Source organism: Crotalus tigris, unplaced genomic scaffold, assembly GCF_016545835.1.
Source record: "Crotalus tigris isolate CLP2741 ecotype Arizona unplaced genomic scaffold, ASM1654583v1 scf7180000017666.27876245, whole genome shotgun sequence".
NCBI classification, from domain to species: domain Eukaryota; kingdom Metazoa; phylum Chordata; class Lepidosauria; order Squamata; family Viperidae; genus Crotalus; species Crotalus tigris.
This window is the reverse complement of record NW_024096551.1, coordinates 1,703,759-1,722,476: the sequence shown is the minus strand read 5'-3', so window position 1 is coordinate 1,722,476 and position 18,718 is coordinate 1,703,759. Positions and strand designations below refer to the sequence as shown.

General features: G+C 34.6%; 1 protein-coding gene across 2 annotated transcripts in view; it reads left to right on the top strand.

Moving 5' to 3' along the window:
- Positions 1–18,718, top strand: part of SACM1L (SAC1 like phosphatidylinositide phosphatase) — a 51,152-nt gene that overhangs the window by 13,109 nt on the left and 19,325 nt on the right. For both annotated transcript variants that reach the window (XM_039336135.1, XM_039336134.1), the window contains exons 2-10: positions 5,506–5,603; positions 6,762–6,836; positions 8,502–8,629; positions 9,696–9,845; positions 10,552–10,611; positions 13,507–13,540; positions 14,375–14,476; positions 15,314–15,399; positions 15,558–15,644. In XM_039336135.1, the coding sequence (XP_039192069.1) occupies positions 5,506–5,603; positions 6,762–6,836; positions 8,502–8,629; positions 9,696–9,845; positions 10,552–10,611; positions 13,507–13,540; positions 14,375–14,476; positions 15,314–15,399; positions 15,558–15,644 (820 nt within the window). The remainder of the gene's footprint in view (positions 1–5,505; positions 5,604–6,761; positions 6,837–8,501; positions 8,630–9,695; positions 9,846–10,551; positions 10,612–13,506; positions 13,541–14,374; positions 14,477–15,313; positions 15,400–15,557; positions 15,645–18,718) is intronic.

Here is an 18,718-nt window from a genome sequence, read left to right as displayed (position 1 = left end):
CAGCGCCAAGAGGCTGAGCTGGGCAGCATAAATCCAAAAAGAAGCATGACGATGCCCAGCCTCCAGCCTGCCCGGTTTCGGCAAGCAGCAGGGCGCTCTCCTCACAGCGCCAAGAGCTGAGCCGGGTGGCGCGAAACTAATGAGAAGTGCAATGCTGCCTAGCCCCCAGCCTGCCCGGTTTCAGCAGGTAGCAAGGTGCAAAGCTGGCGAGCTTCACACTGCCCAGCTTAACCTTAACCTTAACCTATGAGGAAAGCGCCCCATTGCCTGCTGAAACTGGACAGGCTGGGGCTGGGCAGCATCGCGCTTCTTTCAGATTCTCGTCATCTGGCTCAGCCTCTCTGCGCTGTGAGGAGAGTACCTTGCTGCCTGCTGAAACCAGGCAGGCTGGGGGCTGGGCAGCATTGTGCAGGTAACATTGAATCTCACGCAGCTCATGGCATCTCCTCCCCCAGAGCCCACCAAGCCAGATATGTGAAGTAGGTGAAGGCCATGTGCTGGCTATTTCCAGGCAATTTCTTCATTCCTCACGAAGGGTGACACCTCCACAGCTGCGTTTCTTGCCTGTTTTTCTCCCTCCCTCATCTCAAATATTTTCCCACCACTCTGTACTTAGACAGGAAGAAAGGAAAGAAGGAGATGGAGGGTCTGGTGGAAGTCCTGCCTTAGTTCTGCCCTGCTGCCCTTTTACCATCCTCTTGCCCCCTCCTCCTGTCCTATCCTGGGGGTCTCCCATCTTATTACTAAGGAAGCTTTAGATACAAAGCTGGGTCTCTTCCTATGGAGAGGGAATGGGCCTCCCTCTGACTTTGTCCTCGTACCCATCATGAACAACCTGGCTAAGGAGAGCAAGCACAGCAGCAGCAGCCTTGAGGAGGTAAGTGCAACTGTGCGCCCCCTTAGGAAGTGGGACTGGGCTTTGTGCTGTGGGTGCTCAAGGGCCAGGCTGGGCAGCCCGCACTACCATCCAGTCCCCCCGTATGGTCTGAGAGGAACGATGAGGCTCCTCCAGTGGACCATGCCTTCACACTTTCCCTGGTCCCACCCCCCTTCTGGCAGAGACCCTCAGATCTGTCCCACTCCTGCCCAGGCCCCCACAGGTACCCTTGACACGAACGATGTAGAGCTGGCCATGTCCACCCAATAGGCCACACCTACTCTGTCAATGCCCACCCAGTAGGCCTCACCTACCCTGGCCACACCCACCTGGCCTCCCAAGGGCAACTGCAATACAAATGCAGCCCTCAATGAAATTGAGTTTGACACCCCTGCTGTTGATGAAACAGTATAAATTATACTGTATCAAGAAAAACATTTGCCTTGCTAGCTGGTTTTTAGAATATCAAGGAATTTGTACTTCTTTTGATTTATTATTAAAATTATTCAATATTAGTATAGAATGTTAGAGAGTCATATAAAGGGCACAAAGCCCATACTTGAAACTAAAAGATTTTGAGAAAGTTGTTTTATATGGGCATTTTATGAGGTTGAGGTTTTGAAAGCAGACTTTTCTTTAGAAAAAAAAGGCATTTTCTCTTTCTTATATTTTCCTTTCCCAATCTTTCCCCAAATAGGAGTTATAGTACCTTAATGTTTTGACAGATTATTCTACATTCTATCAGTTTGCTAAGATATTTTACATAGTTGCTAATTTGCTGAAATGTGAAGTATATTAATATCCATCTTTCAGCTTTCTTGTCCCAGCTGCTATCTCCATGGGACTGTGGGAGATGACAGAAGTTCAGTTTACTGCCTTTATGAAGGGTCAGGTTGGTTCTTTGCTTTGGGTCCTTTGAAGAAAAACAAACACTCTATAATTTTTTCCCAAAATTTGCAATCATTTCCACGCTTTTGATTGCCATCCAACTTAGGTGTTTTCCTACAAGTTTTTTTGTAAGCAGATTCATTAAACTAGTCAATTTATTTATGCATTCAGCAATATGATTACTGCTTTTGATACCGAATAAGGAACTCATACTTTTAGATTCCTAGAATTACTATTTTTGACTCTTTTTTTTTTCTTTCCTTCTCTATTTCAGAACCACAACCTTGTAAAACTTCGTATTCAAATAGGATTCAGTCTTACTTTTTATTATTAACATATTTGTGCTTAGGGGAGTGACAAGAATCTAAGAGCATCAGTATTATAAATTATTTATATTAATTCACTTTGCAAATAATTAAAGTCCTCAAGACTACTGTAATCTTGATTTTAGTATAGGATGAGGCAACTTGGCTATTTTTTTTTTTATAAATAGTTTCTGAGTTGTGCCCTTGTTCACAACTGTCATACCCAGAGCTAAATCTGATTTGCATTAAACACCAATTTTTTCCTTCATCTTGTTGCCTCATTATCTTATCTAGGAGAAAGAAAAAAATGAAGCATCTTATTTGCCAGGTTGACTACAGGTCATGATTAGACCACTATAGTAGGATAGGGGAAACAATTTTTAAACCTCCATTCGATAGTAAAGCTCACCAAGTGACTTTAGGCCAGTGATTTCTTGCACCCTTATAAGGTTATTGTGAAAATAAAAAAGGGTGGGTCAACATGTCAGTTAGTATGCTGCCTTCAATATCTGGAGGAAGATGGAAAATTAATGTAAGAAATTATGGGAAACCTAGGTTTATGAAATGATTTTGTCATTGCACACTTCTGAAGAATTTTTATAATTTCTCAGTCTAGTTTTCAGCTCTTGGGATTTCCTGGTAATTTCCCACCTAAGTATTTTGAGATTTTATGCTATGCTTTTTTATTACATTTGTATTAGTTTTTTTGTGCAAATGGGATTTCCCCCATTGTTTTATCTTTGTAGCAATATCCTTGTAAACTAAGATGAAAATTAATCTGGCTGAAATTCACAAAAGGAGCTCCATCTGTATTGCCCAGTGTAGAACTGCTTTTTTTCTGGATTCTTAATATATGACAGCCACTATTTGTGTTATATTTTTTAAAAAAGATATTAAGCATTTTTGAAGAAAATATGCTCATTACTACAATCAGGTTTGGCATAATGAAAGCTGAGAGGTTTCTTATATGACACTTAATGCAATGCTATATTTAGGTACCATTACAGAGCACTAAAAAGTCAATCCATAGTATCTTTCCACTTAATTGGGCAGGAGAGGAAAGAGAAAGGTGCTTTGGAGAATATGGAAATCCCAGATGACTGTTAATTTTTCGAAGTGGTGTGCCTCTGCTGCATTCCATTACCTCTTGCATAATATCATTTCAGTTGAGATTCTGTGTCTTTTAAATGTTTCCAGAAATAGCACTGGGGATGTTGTGCTATTTAAATATAGCCAGAAATATTCAGATATATATGATATTCCAAATAAGGTAATGCTACATATTGATCTTAATCATGAATATCATCAGATTTGTATGTAGGAAGTTCAAATTAAATGAAAGTTCTGACATGCTGCTGTCTACATAATTGAAGCAGATGGAGATAGAGGAAAGAGGGCCATACCATAAATTTTACTGAGATACTGAAATTTTTAGGTTTTACTACTTTGTATTAATTTTAGACTGAAGAGTAGCTATTGATGCTTTAAATCAAATACAAACATTTTTATTCCAATTTTTGTGCCTGTCTTACTTAAACATTAACTTCAAGAGAATAGAGAAATGAATTCCACTAATTTTTGACTAACATCCTGGAGACAGGGAGAATAGCAAAATTCATAACAAAGGAAAATTCAGTTAAGAAGAGAAGGTATCCTGTTTCATTGATGCTGTTCAGTTCCAGGTTTTATTCCCCATTTATTCAATCTGTGGTTATAGACCAACATACAGAAAGGAAGATGAAAGGAAAAGAAAAACCATATTGTGTTGTTGTTTAAAAGCCAACTAAAAGAAAAGGAAAAGAGAGTAAATAATTAGGATATTTTAGGGCAGAATATTTCTCTTCTTAGATCAGAATTTGGCTTTTGATTTAAGCTCCACTTCAAAAATAAGCTCCAGTTAAGATTGTCAGTCAGACAGATTTAGTACCATATTTCCCCGAATATAAGCCCAAACTGGAAAACAAGCCCTAATGCATCTTTTGGAGCAAAAATTAATATAACCCAGTCTTATTTTTCAGGGGAAAATGGTTCCTACTTTACATGCCTGTTAATGCCCAACTATCTGTGGTGATACTCTTTGTAATCATTTATGAGTGTATTAGACTTCTGTCAGCATAATGGATCCAGATGTGTGAAGTTCTCTTACGTATCCTCTTCATGTTTTACTGACAATAAAGCATAATTTTTATTATGCTAACAATAAAATTTAGTTATTTTCTCATTGAAATTGGAGTTGAAATCCCTCTTTTTAACTTACTGGATCATGCCATTTTTAATGAACATAAAAATAGAATCCATTATGGTAGTTGCTTTATGGCAAAGAAGGTTGTATGTAATTTAAACTAAACTCTTTAACTTGTCCATGACCAATGAATAAATAAACAAATACAGGCCTATTTAAACATTTCTTAGATCACACCATTTTGCACCCATATATCTGTTTATCACTATTTACATTTTGTTTTTTGCTACTTATTCTATATCATAACTAACACAATATTGGTAAATTGGGAATAGATTAGAGAGAAGAAGGAAAGCCAAATTAAAGTCTTAGCGGACAATCACTTAAATATGAGCCAACACAATGCTAGGCTGCATTAACAGAAGGATAGAATCAAGATCATGTGAGGTTTAATGCCACTTTATAATGTCTTGGTAAGGCCATATACTGCATCCAGTTTTGTTTACCACGATGTATAAAAGACGTTGAGAGTTTAGAAAGAATATAGAGAAGAGCACCAAAGATGATTAGGGGACTGGAGGCTAAAACATATAAAGAAAGGTTGCTGGAATTGGGTATGTATAGTTTAATGAAAAGGGCACTGCTGTTCTCCAAAGCACCTGAAGCCAGGACAAGAAGCAATGGATGGAAACTTATCAAGGAGAGAAGCAACCTAGAACTAAGGAGAAATTTCCTGACAGTTAGAACAATTAACCAATGGAACAACCTGCCTCCAGAAGTCATGAATGCTCCAACTGGAAGTTTTTAAGAAGAGAATGGACAACCATTTGTCTGAAATGGTATAGAGTTTTCTGCCTGAGCAAGGGGTTGGACTAGAAGACCTCCAAGGTTCCTTCCAACCCTATTATTATAATATTATTATTAAAGAATTGAGTGATCAACTAGCAAAATATATGCCAACATAATAAACTCCAATAGAACAATTTAAATAACAAAACAAATGCTGAATAATAACAAAGCTTTTGAATTTCGTATGTTTTCAAAAATACATTGACACAAATGATCCTGAACATTTTAAGATGGATAATATCATGTAATCATTGTTTACTTTTACTATTCTGCAAAATGGAAATATAACGTTCTAAAGATTGCTAGTATTAGTCCTTATATATATAAGCAGTATATATAAGCATTCTTTGGAATATTAAAATTATGCTGCTTGTCTGTGATCTTATACATTTCTTGTATCTTAGACACATAACACCAGAAAAATTTTACGTGGAAGCTTGCGATGTTGGAGCAGATGATGTACTTACCATTGACAGAGTGTCCACAGAAATTACTCTTACAGGTATCTTCACCATGACTTTAAACATTTTCTAATGCGGCATTCATATTTGTAGAAAAAATTTCTAAAACATCTCTCACTCATTTTCATTCACAATGACATATTTTCCCAAAAATATTTGTTATTTATCTGCACAGCATGAAAATGCAAATTTTATCAAAATTACAGAAGCTGATATGTACATGTCTTATATATACAAGTTAATTCTTTAAAATATAAGCTTCTGAGAAGTTGTCTTTAAACTGTTAAAGTTGAAGAGGATCGAGTTAGCTTCTTATCTATATTATACTGCTAGAGATTAAGCACTGCCAGTAATATTTAAGGTAGGAAGAAGTAATATATTTGGTATGTACATACCAGGAGGGAGAGGACTCCTTTGTAGAGCTAGCTACATGTGGATCTGCTAGGCTCATTTTTACTGCAAAAAGGATATGAGATGTGTGTTTTATTGTATTGGCTTTGCCACTTGAGTTTTGTTTTTGTTTTCCACAGAGATTCAGCTAGAAACACCTGAAATAATAACCCCAGGCCTGAATAATAATTCCAGACTTCTATGAAAAGTACTATTTAATTAGTTTAATTACTACAGCACCTGTGTTGTAGAAGTCTGATTTGGATAGTTCTAATTTACCTTGTTTAACATTGGCATTTTAATTATTTTATTTATTCCCCTGATTGCTTTCTGCTTTCAATTAGTGCCTCCAGGGCAGTTATGTTATGTAGTTCAAAAACAATCCTATCCAGCCACATACAGTCCTTCACAGAGAAGATATCAGTTTTGAGGTGTTTCATACTAAATAGGCTCATTTAAATCAAGGAGATGTTAATAATTATTAGTTTAATTTCCACAGATTTCTCTAAGTCCACTATAAGTATGTAAAGTCTGATCATGATGTAGTACTAATATCAGTTACTATTAAATGAAGTGTTGATTTTGAATTTTTAATCTGTGAAATAACCTTGTGAAATAAATAAATTTATTGTGAAATAAATAAAAATATATAATATTTATATGAGATGTTAAAACACTTTGTACTCCTTTTGTTATCTTTAAAGCTTAAGTTTAATAAAATGGTAATTATTAAATACATAGTGTAATTTACAGTGTTATTAAATCTTACAATATTTCATACAACAGTTTATACTGTTTTTTCTTTGCAGTTAAAAAAGATATTCCACCTTCAGCCATTACCAGGCAAATATGTGGTATTTTGGGAACAATCCGTCTAGTGGCAGGTATGGGGCTTTCAGAAGAAGTGAAATAAAATTACAACCAGAACAATGAAAACTCTTGCCTAATATTTATTAAGTAATAATTATTTTATACAACAATTATTTTATTGATAACAATACATAAAAGTGAAGGTTACATATTTGTGATCTTGTACATATTTAAGTGGTCAAAATTTGGTCTACAAAATGCTTTAGTATTGAAGGGTAAGAAGAGAATTTGAACTGCAACTTTATATATTTTTAAAGTGAATATTTTGCTAGTTCAGATGCAACTTGAGCATTGCTTTCTCAAGGTTCTTATAAGTAAATATTCAATATTTTGTGTACCTTTGTAGTTATTTCAGTCTGCTAGTTGATTAAATACCTATATACAATTATTACAATATATAATAATAAGTTATTAAGTACCTATATAAAATAATATGAAATTATTTTGTTATTAAAGTCATGTTGCATGTAATCAGTATATCTTACCGTGGGTTAAGCTACAGAAGTATAGTTTTTTATACATATAGGAGATTATTTGCTGCCTTCTGAAATGGCAAACAGATTGGAATATGGTTGTACAATTTTTATATCTCTGAATATCATTCTATAAATGAGGTAGACCCATATCAGAAAGGTAAAAGTGGACAGGACAAAAAAAACAAATTAATTTTAACCTTGGAAGGGAAAGGGCGTTGATTGAGAAAATTGTATACGAGGAAGACAAAGGCACCAAACAAACATATTTCCTTTGGGAGAAAAGAAGAAGAGATGGAGCAGATTTTGAAAGTGGTCCAGTGAGATAGGTTAAGGAGAAGAGAATGAGGAATCAGAATGACATGATGGCACTAGCCAAATTTAGGGGGAAACACAGGGTTCCCCTGAGTATCTGGTGACCTATATTCAGGCTGTAGACTCTAGGTTGCATACCCATTGATAAAAATGTATAGCTGGAATGTTTTATTTTTCATTGAGGACTTTAGAAATCTGGAATGTTAGCAATTCAGTAGAAACTCAGTTTGTGAATATATTTTTGTCATAGAAAATCCTTGGGGGCAAAGAAATTAAAATATAGTTCTTAATACAGGTAGTCCTTAACGTATAAACACAATTGAGCCCAAAATTTCTGTTGTTAAGTGAGACATTTGTTAAGTTTGTTTTACCCCATTTTATGACCTTTCTTGTCACAGTTGTTAAATGAATCACTCCAGTTGTTAAATTAGTAACAAAAGTTGTTAAGTGAATCTGGTTTCCCCATTGACATTGCTTATCAGAAGGTCAAAAAAGGTAATCACATGACCCCGGATATTGCAACCATCATAAATATGAACTAGTTATCAAAGATCTGAATTTTAATCATGTGACTAGGGGGATGATGTAACAATTGTTAGTGTGAAGATGGTCATAAGTCACATTTTTCAGGGCCGTTGTAACAGTCACTAAATTAATTTTTATAAGTCGAGGACTACCTGTAGTATGTCTGCTTCAAGGAGGGAGGGGGGATGATCTAACAAATATGTAATAACAATATAATAATGGGGAGAAATAAGAGGGAGAAAATTAGTTTTACTCTCTTTGCCCACCCTTCTCTCTCTCTCTCTCTCTTTTTTTTTTTTTTTTTTACAAAAAATGAGACATAGAAGAACAGTCATCAGAGCTGACCCATCGTTTGTTATTTTACAGGCACTTATCTTATTGTTATAACAAGAAAGAGAAAAGTAGGTGAATTTTTCAATCATGTAGTCTGGAAAGCAACTGATTTTGACATCCTCTCTTACAAAAAGACAATGCTACATTTAACTGATATTCAGGTATGAGTTAATATATTTTGAATGTTTTAGAAATTTCCTGTGGACATGTAAAATAAATGAAAATTTATTTAATCCCTGAAATGTTTCTATAAGAACATGATTGCTGATAAGTTGAACATATAATTTTTCTGAAATTCAGCAGCTAATCCATTAATTGGGATTCAAAGGGCCTCATGAGAACAGATTTTCCAATGCCACTTGAAAAACTTTATAGACTAAAATTCTGTACTATATATGAATTTTCATCGTAATATTTTGTAATTTGCATGTGTGATTTTTGGATCTTGAACAGTTTCAAAGCCAATGACTGTTTTTAGCATAATACAGGTAGTTCTCGACTTATGACCACAACTGAGCCCCAAATTACTGTTGCTAAATGAGACAGTTGTTAAGTGAGTTTTGCCCCATTTTACAACTTTTCTTGCTATAGTTGTTAAATGAAACAGTGCAGTTGATAAGTTAGTAACGCGGTTGTTAAGTGAATCTGCCTTCACTATTGATTTTGCTTATCAGACAGTCACAAAAGTTAATCACATGATCTCGGGACACTGCAACCGTCATAAATATGGGTCAGTTGCAAAGCATCTTCATTTTGATCACATAACCCTGGGAATACTGTAATGGTTGTAAGTGTGAAAAACGGTCATAAGTCACTTTTTTCAGTGCTATTGTAACTTTGAACGGTCACTAAATGAACTGATATAAAGTTGTCAAAGGTGACTTTGAGCCATTCACTTTGTCTCAGCCCAGCCCAACTCACAGAGTTGTTGTTGAAGGGAAATTGGGGGGAAGAGGGGAGTATTAGGTATGTTTGCCACCTTCAGTTATTTATAAAAATAATAAAGAAGTATATGAGCTGGTATGATTATATTTTTAGTTTTTCTGAAACCTCCAAGTTAGCATTTCTTTAATGACCTTCATTATAAATGGAGTTGGATTATGTATTTCTCTCTGCCCAAGAAAAGAAAAACTTTTGAAGATTATCTGCTAAAACGCTTCATCAAATTTTATGAACTCTTAGTAACAAAAGGGACAAAAATAATAACAATGCTTTTTCATTTATCAGGTGCAGGATAATAAAGTCTTTTCAGCAATGATTAGTCATATATTGAGTGTGGATGGATTTTATTTTTCTACAACATATGACTTGACACACACCTTGCAACGATTGGCCAATACCAGTCCAGAGTTTCAAGAAATGAGCTTGCTAGAGAGGGTAAGAATATTTCTTTCAAAATTTTTAGAAAAACAAGACATTATATACAGATAAAACAGCTCTCTCTCTCTCTCCATTTCTCTCTCTCTCTCTCTCTCTCTCTCTCTCTCTCTCTCTCTCTCTCTGTGTGTGTGTGTGTGTGTGTGTGTGTGTATGTATATATATACTGAATAGATTGTCTTTGTTTTTAAACTGCCAGTGAGATAGTTTTAATTTTTAATGTCATAGTGACCAAAGTATAATATACTTTAATAGCCTGGTGGTTTTTAAATTGTCACTTCAATACTTCTGTGAATCCATGATGTGTTTACTCCATATTCTTAGTCCTCTTTTCTTATGTATATTTCTGGAAAGTTGGGTTGGTTCCTTATTTAGTCATCCCTGGAGATCAATTGAAATTTTATGCCGTTTTTCCACTAATAAAACTGCTTCTATTAGCAGGATTGGAAAGAAAAGTCATGCCGTCTTCCCAGAAATCTATATCCTTCCTTCAGATCTGCCCCATAGTATTTAGAGGGCACTCTGAAGCATATTTATAATGGGAAGCTGCAGGAAGAAGGCAAAAGTCCATTACCTGACTAGATTTCATCCTGATTCACTTTCTTCTGGTAGCTTTGTATAGTTCTGCTCTGAAATATAAATCTAGCTCAAACTTGGTTTTTAATTATATTTCTGTTTCTTTTTCTTTTCTTTTTTTTTTTTACAGGCAGATCAACGGTTTGTGTGGAATGGGCACCTTCTTAGAGAACTTGCTGCTCAACCTGAGGTAGTTCATTGTGCTTGGTGTAATCTTCAAAATGTTACTTTGTGTCTTTATAGCTTTGCTATTTGGTTGGCAAATCAGATATGCCAACCAACTACATTAGAAGAGGATTACTCTTCTAATGTAGTTGGTTGGCATATCTGATTTGTTCATAGATAATTTGATGTAGCTATAGGAATTAATAAAGTTAATCTTTATTGATAGAAACCAGTTAGCATCTGGCTCATTGAAAATTGAACGTTTTTACCATATTCAGATAAACATCCTTAAATCTTTCCAAAGGAACTCCCCTAGTCAACCTGGACTTGAGGGAGTAGAACAGGGGTAGTCAATCTTGGCTCTTTTATGACTCGTGGACTTCAACTCCCAGAATTCCTGAGCCAGCCAAGCTGGCTCAGGAATTCTGGGAATTGAAGTCCACGAGTCATAAAGAGCCAAGGTTGACTACCCCTGAAGTAGAAGGTGAAGATCAATAGTGCTTGCTTGCACATATTCCTTTTTCAACACATGAGAAGCAAGCCCCAGTACAAGCTAATATGATGCATTCTTTGTTGTACAAACTCTTTTAAATAGTGAGATAAATTTAATTTTTATGAAATTCCAATAATTTATTTTAATGCTTCTGCAGCTATAGCAACTAAATATTTGATTCGGCTCTTCACTCACTATGTGGGGTAGAATACAGAAAGAATTTTGTTAGGATAGCATAATAGAGATTGTTAATATTCAGATAAAATATTGGAGGAGTGGTTTTTTTTAAAAAAGAAACTGAGCTCAGTGAGATCTAGAGCACAGCATGGCGCTAGGAGATACATGCTGTCTTTCATCCTAAACAAGTCATTGGTGAAGATGTATAAGAGAATTCATTTGTTTTAATAATAAATTCAGAATATATGCCTGTAAAAATGGAAGGGTAATATTACTTTATAATCTTCTTAATATGATGTCATTAATTAGACATCTCCTAATTGTTTGAATATCTTTTGGTTCAAAATTTAAATTTGTGATTGTTATTATGTTATTTCAGAAACAAGAGTATTTAGCTGTCTTCTTCCACAGCTAATTAAATTATGCACAGCCAAGACCTAGTATTATTGGTTCTCACAACTATTAATTCCTTTCTTCTACAGGCAGATAGCAAATATGTTAACTTCTTTGTTAACTGTTGATTATCAAATGAATTAATTAACTCTCTTGGCTTAATAGAATAATACTTACGAATCTGTCCATACTTCCTTGCCAATGGTTTTATTATAAGTTGCAAACACCACAGTTTTATGCTTTTTATTATATACTATATACTATATAATTTTATGATATTTATTATGCTTATAATAATATTATATAATGAATTATCCTATACACTAGCAAGTGATCATTTTATTGCTCTCTCCTTATGACAGTATAGAAATATAAGGAATTCCTAGATTTTGTCTACCCTCCCTCATTTATAATTTGGGAAAAATAATTTGGAAACTGTTTCTAAGCCAAGAATTGTAGAAGCTAAAAAGAGAAGCAAACTTAAAGATTTCAATAAACGAAAGACGACTGTGCATTATTTCCAAATCTAACTTTACTAAAGAAGCTTTTTAAAGTCCTATCAATATTAGTCCTTTAACTTGAGATTTCCTATGGATGTATCCCTCTTATATCAGAATGGATCTATTTTTCTTATGATGTTATGTCTTTGAATAGTTGCATATTGATTTCATTTCATCTAAAATTTCACAGAGGAATTGTGGTTTTTGAAAAGGGTTAAGAGAAACCTAGAGCGCTGCTAGAGGAAAGTGATGGATGACTCCAACCAGACATGACTTAGAGCTGCTATTAAGGTCTATCTCACGCAGTAAGAGCAACAAAGTAGCATTATTTCTCTGCCCTTATTGAGTCTGCAGAGTGTTGCCGGCAGCCCTGTTCCAGATCACCAAGTCTTCCTGGGGCAGGGGGGCTTGAGTGATCATCTTCAGGGCTGTGCAGATGAACTTGTTCAACACCTGATAGACAGAATCATTGGATTTGTTCCCAGTTAGAGCCCATGCATGGAGCTAGTCCATATTAGATGCCTGCGGAGAAGTCTTGCCTGGCAACAGTTGGAGCCTGTTGGATCTGAGGAAGAGGAGAGGGTCCTTGATGCTTTCAGTGCCATCACCTGTCAGTAAGATCCTTGTCACTCCTGGATGTGAAAGCCTCCAGGATAGTGAGTGAGTGCATGGAGCCCCAAGATTAGAGACTTTGACATCTTTAGTTCCAGATGAGGTGGCACTACCCCAGATAGATGCGGTCCTCAACGTGGGGATTCTCCTGGGCTTTTAACTCCTGTTCAAAGAGCAAATGGCAGTTGCAACCAGGAGAGAATTTATACAACTTTGGGTTATAAGTTTCTCTTTTAAGCTGTACCTATTAAACTAAATTTTTGAGATGTATCTGTTCCTCAACAAAGAGATGAAGTTTCTCTAATCACTCAGAAATAGAATTCTTATCTGCACTCCCCTTCAGATTGAAAATGATAAATTCAGTTATGCAGTACTCAGAATTAAGTATTTTTTTTCAGTTCTGGGGTAATTATGATAGAGAGAATGCATGACCAAACAGTCATTGGCAAGTGGGCAGCCTCAGAAATTGGATGGATGAATGGATGAATGGATGGATGGATGGGAGAAGAAGATGGGTCAGATTAGGTCTTAGTGCTAAGATAGTGTACAGTGTAAGTAGCATCAACTTGAGAAACTTATTATAGCAGTTACTGAATAAACTATGTAAAGGGCTCAAAATTATATATTTGTGTGGGATAAGTAAGCATCATAAAACACACATAAGAGGACTGTTTTTCTGTAAAGACAATAGTATTAAATAGTAAAGATACAGTTCTTTAAGTATATTAATTTTCCTGTTTTTTAGCTCCATAGGTTTGCAGTTCCAGTTATACATGGTTGTATCCTTTTATTTGCCTACCATAGAAACTTAATGTGGGTATGAGGGATTGCTCTCAGATGAATTTCAGTAAATGATACATAGAGAAAGAGTGAAATATCTTGACAATTTGTGGATGAAAATTCAGAACTATATATATATAGTCTTAATTCATAAGATGGTTGTTACTTGAGGAAAATTTGGGGAACGAGTGCTATGCATGCTGCTTGGACACTTGGAGAAAAGGCAACATATCAGTTAAATAAAGAGATAAATATATTCTCATATTTCATACTTGCTTCCTTTAATTTAATTATCTTCTGATTATGTGGTCCATCAGTCTTGGTCCTTCAGCTGTCAGACCTGAGCCTTTTTCATTTTAGTATGATATTTTTGCGAACCACAAAAATATTGGATCTACATTGTTGGTTAGGATTATTTAAAAAATATATAAGTTTTTTGTGATACATAAAACCACTTGCTTTATGAGATGGGTGGCTATATAAATTTGAAAAATAGATAAAAATTAAAAAATAATGAAAAAATTTAATAAGCAGTTTTCTTTCCTAATCAAATTCTTACTTATTTGGTGTCCTCTTTCTTCATTATGCATTAATTGTCATTCAGAACTAATAAGAAACACCCTTTTTTCTTATTAAATTGAAAATGGGTGAAAAATGCATCTTTCTCTGCTTAGAATATTTTTTCTAGTTATAGTTTGTTGAGCAACTGTATATTGTATACTGGAATACAGAAAAATGCTGTTGTGCTCATAATATCCACTGAATATTCTAATATGTTTTATTTTTTTTCAGTAAGTGTTAACATGTATTCCTTAATTGCTGTTTTACACCAGTTATTATTATGCATACTTGTTCCATTAATGGTAAATACTTTGACTGGATTCTAATTTCTCGACGAAGCTGTTTCAGAGCTGGTGTACGCTACTATGTGAGGGGTAATATTTCTTTGAAATTGTTACATGAATATGAGCAAAAATTATACTTTGTGAACTATTCTCTTAAATTGCCACACTCTTCTGCCAGTACTAAAAGAGAATTTGCTAGTACTTTCTTGTAGTACTTTTAATATTTGTGTTGATTTATTTTTTATTGGTTAAGACTAAGTGGTAAACTGCTATAGATTGCTTTTAAGAAGCAAGCACACAGGCACACAAACATTTAGTACAGGCTTAGTTTAAAATGTATTTAAAATGGAGTGAAGATTAGATTTGATATGAAAAACTACAATTTCAGATTTCTTCTTGGCTAGAAAGCCTCGCATTGCTGCGCTCTTTGAAGGATGGGTGGAAATCAAAATATATCGATGAACATCTTTCCTTTATATAAATGGATCTGAGGGAAGGATAAGACAGTAACTTCCATAATTCTATTGCACAAGAGGCATTAAAATATATTTAGTGACCTTTATTTTTCTTTGAACAAACTCCTCCTGTGGGGCTGCTACAGTTATCTCATTTCTTTTCCCAGTTTCTTTCCGAAGTGGCATGTCTAAAAGGCAGTTTTAGAGTTCCCTGGATTTTTATTATCATTTTGACACATATAATTGGTAGAGAAGTATTTTCCTTTGTGACTACTTAAACCTCATAGTTATGAAAAAAACAAATATGTCTGAAACAGAAATAGGTTATCATTACCATTTTAAAAAGTCCTGTGATACCCTTTGGTTTTGTTGGTTAGATTTTGCTGCATGAAAGCTGTCACAAAAATAGCTTTCAACTAGATTTGAAAGTAATAAGGCTTGCTCTATATTTTAAATCCTTCCTATTTCACAGGTATTGATTCTGAAGGACATGCAGCTAACTTTGTAGAAACAGAACAAATTATACATTATAATGGAAACAAAGCTTCTTTTGTCCAGGTACTTTTTATTATGCTGGGATGCTTGTCTAGTCTGTATAATTTAATTCTTATCCCTACCCTTTTAATGCACGTCTCTGCATTTTATCTTACAATAAATGACTTGGGAATTTATGCTAGTTTTGTTAAGTTTCACTTCTTATTATCTTTGTTTTCCAGACACGAGGATCAATTCCCTTTTTCTGGTCACAGAGACCAAACCTCAAATATAAGCCAAAGCCACAGATCAGCAAAACAGTAAACCATGTGTGTATTTTCTATATCTTTTCCTGTCCTTCTGTAGGAGAGGTGTAATATACAGCCTTCATATACATATGCAAACTATCTTAAGTTGATTGCTTTAAACAATATATAACTTCAGGCTACAGTTCCCAACCTTTTCGTGCCCAACTATGTCAAGAAGAGAAATTTATGAAGAATAGCCTGCAAACCAGGATTTTGCAATGTCAGACTGCAGCAGATCTTGAACATAATGTTTGCAGATCTCCAAAATTATATAAATGTCTTAAAAGATGTTGAAATTTCATGAGATTGTTGGCTTTCATAACATATGTGTACATGTACATGTATATGTACACACACACATATATACATATATACATACATATATATGTGTTGTATATGTATGTACATATATATATGTACATATACATGTACATGTATATATACATATACATATATGTGTACATGTACATGTGTGTGTGTGTGTGTGTGTGTATGTATGTATATCTCTCCTGATACAGCTGACAAAGTGAGGAGAGCCTGTGGCTTAGAGGTTATAACAACTGCCTAACATGCAGATAGCCCAGGTTCGAATCTCAGAAGAGTAAGTTTGGCTGAAGAGAGTTAAAAGAACTCGAAATAGCTATACTATTCTCTCTTTATTCTTTGTTATATACATATATATATATAATATTTATTAATATAATAATATAATATAAAATTCAAATAGAAATAAAGGGAATGGAAAAACGGAAAAGGAATGGGAATAGAGAGGATAAAGTGAGGGAAGGGAAGGAGAAGAATTTTTTTAAAAAGCAGTGACTTCAGAGTCTTTTCATTGCAATAAGATATATTGTAAAGGTATAATATTAACTTTCTATTTATGCCAAATAAAGTCTAGAAGTGGTTTCCAAATCAAAACTAGTTCATTCTTGTCCCTAATTAATGCAGTCAGCTTTGCCATCTCCACCAATTCCATCATCTTTTCAATAAATTCCTCCATTGTGGGAATTAACACTTCTTTCTATTTTTGGGCATATAGAATTCTTGCAGTTGTCAACATGTATAGCACCCGAGTTCCAATATTTTTTTTCTAATTCTTTATCTAATAGTCCTAAAAGAAAAGTTTCTGGTTTCCATTATAAATCCATTTTTAAAATTTTCTGAATTAATCCATGAATCTTTACCTAATATTTCCTGTCAGGTGCCCACTGTATATGATAAAAAGTACTCTCCTTACATTTGCATTTCCAAAATATATTTGAAATACCCTTCTGAAGTTGAAGTTTGAAGTTCTCTTTAAAATTATAATTCAATGTGAATTGCAGTCCGTTTAGTCTACATATTTTCTCTTTGCTCTAATATCATATTGTAATCAAAATTTCTGCTCACTGAGTGTTAAATGTTTAACATAATTCACTTTTTAGGTTTAATTGTAACAACATTTTATAAACCTTAGTTATAAGATGTTGATCATAGGTACAGAGTTTCATTTCAAATTCATTTTAGTAGCATCAAAACCATATTTGTTTTTGTCTAAAGTGAACCTTTCTTTCAACTGTAAATAGGTAAACCAATAACATAACCTTCCAGTTCCAAATCTTTTGTTTTAATAGTAGGTTCACCTTGAACAAATGATATTATTTCACTATAAATCCATCAGTTAGGATTCACTGTCATCTGCATCTTAAAAAAGGCTTCTGTGGGTAACACCCAAAGAGGTAGTTTAGTAAACAACTTTTCTTTGTATTTATTTCAAACTTTATAAATGGTATTCCTTACAATAGCAGCCCCCAACTTCTTGGGCAACAGGGACGGATCCATGGAGAAACAGTTTTCCGTGGACCAGAGGGGGTGTGGTTTTGTGTGCTGCCTGCATCCCGCAGATGGAACTTTGTTTGTTTGTATGGCCCGGTTTCTGGCATGCTCCAGACCGATGCCGATCCAAGGACTGGGGTTTGGGGACTTCTGCCTTACAAAGTAATTCTTGAAATCTGCATTCATTTTAACTTTATCATACCATAGATAGCTGTGCCATCCAAACTTCAATTCGTGACTTTCCAAGTCCAATAATGTTTTATTCTTTAGGGTTACCCATTCCTTCATCCATATCAAATAAGATGCCTCAGAATACAGTTTTAAATTTGGAACACTCATACCATTTATTTCTTTGGCATCCTACACAATTTATATCTCTTGATTTTTTTTCTTGCCAAATAAATTTAGAGATGTCCTTTTGCCATTGCTTAAATGGAGCCTCATCATCAATATTGGCAGGATCTGAAATAGGAACAGCATCTTTGATACGACATTTATCTGAATTACAGAGATGATGCCCAACAGAGATAGTAGCAGTTTACCCCACTTTACTAAATCTTTCTTAATCATTCTAGATGAATATGTAATTATTTTGAAACAATTTGGAATTTGCATATATTTAACCTTTTCCATCTTAAAACATTTTTTTTTAAATTTCATGCTTGTATGCAGCCATATTCTTGACTGGCATCTTTGCTTTCTGTTTGTTTATTCTAAAGCCAGGCAAAATTCCAAAGTCATTCACCTTCTTCCTCAAACATCCAAACGTTTGCAAAAATACAGCTCAATCATCTGTGAGGGCTCTTAACTTCTAAGTCTCCTTAATTCACAGCAGTTATTTTGTCATCTCATCTGATGTTTCTATTCAAAAGTTCTAAAACTAGAATAAAAAGCAATGGCAACAAGGGATCAACCTTGTCTTGTATCTTTTTGGATCTCACATGTTTTAGACAATTCACCATGAATAATACAGGCATATTTGGATGTGTAGATTGAGCTGATGCCTCAAATACATTGTCTCCGAAATCCATTTCCTTCAGAAGTCTAAAGAGAAAAGCCCAATTGTCAAAAGCTTTTTTTGCTTCTAAGAATCTAGGCTGTCTGGGTTTCATTATGATATTGCAGATATTCAGTAACATTTAGGACATTCTGATATTATCCCTGTTTTTGATAAAAAGCCAAGTTGGTCCTCATGTATAAAGTTGTTCAAAATCGTCTTCATTCTTTTCCTCAACATTGCCATAAAGCAGGGGTGTCAAGCTGCCGGCCCATGGCCCGGT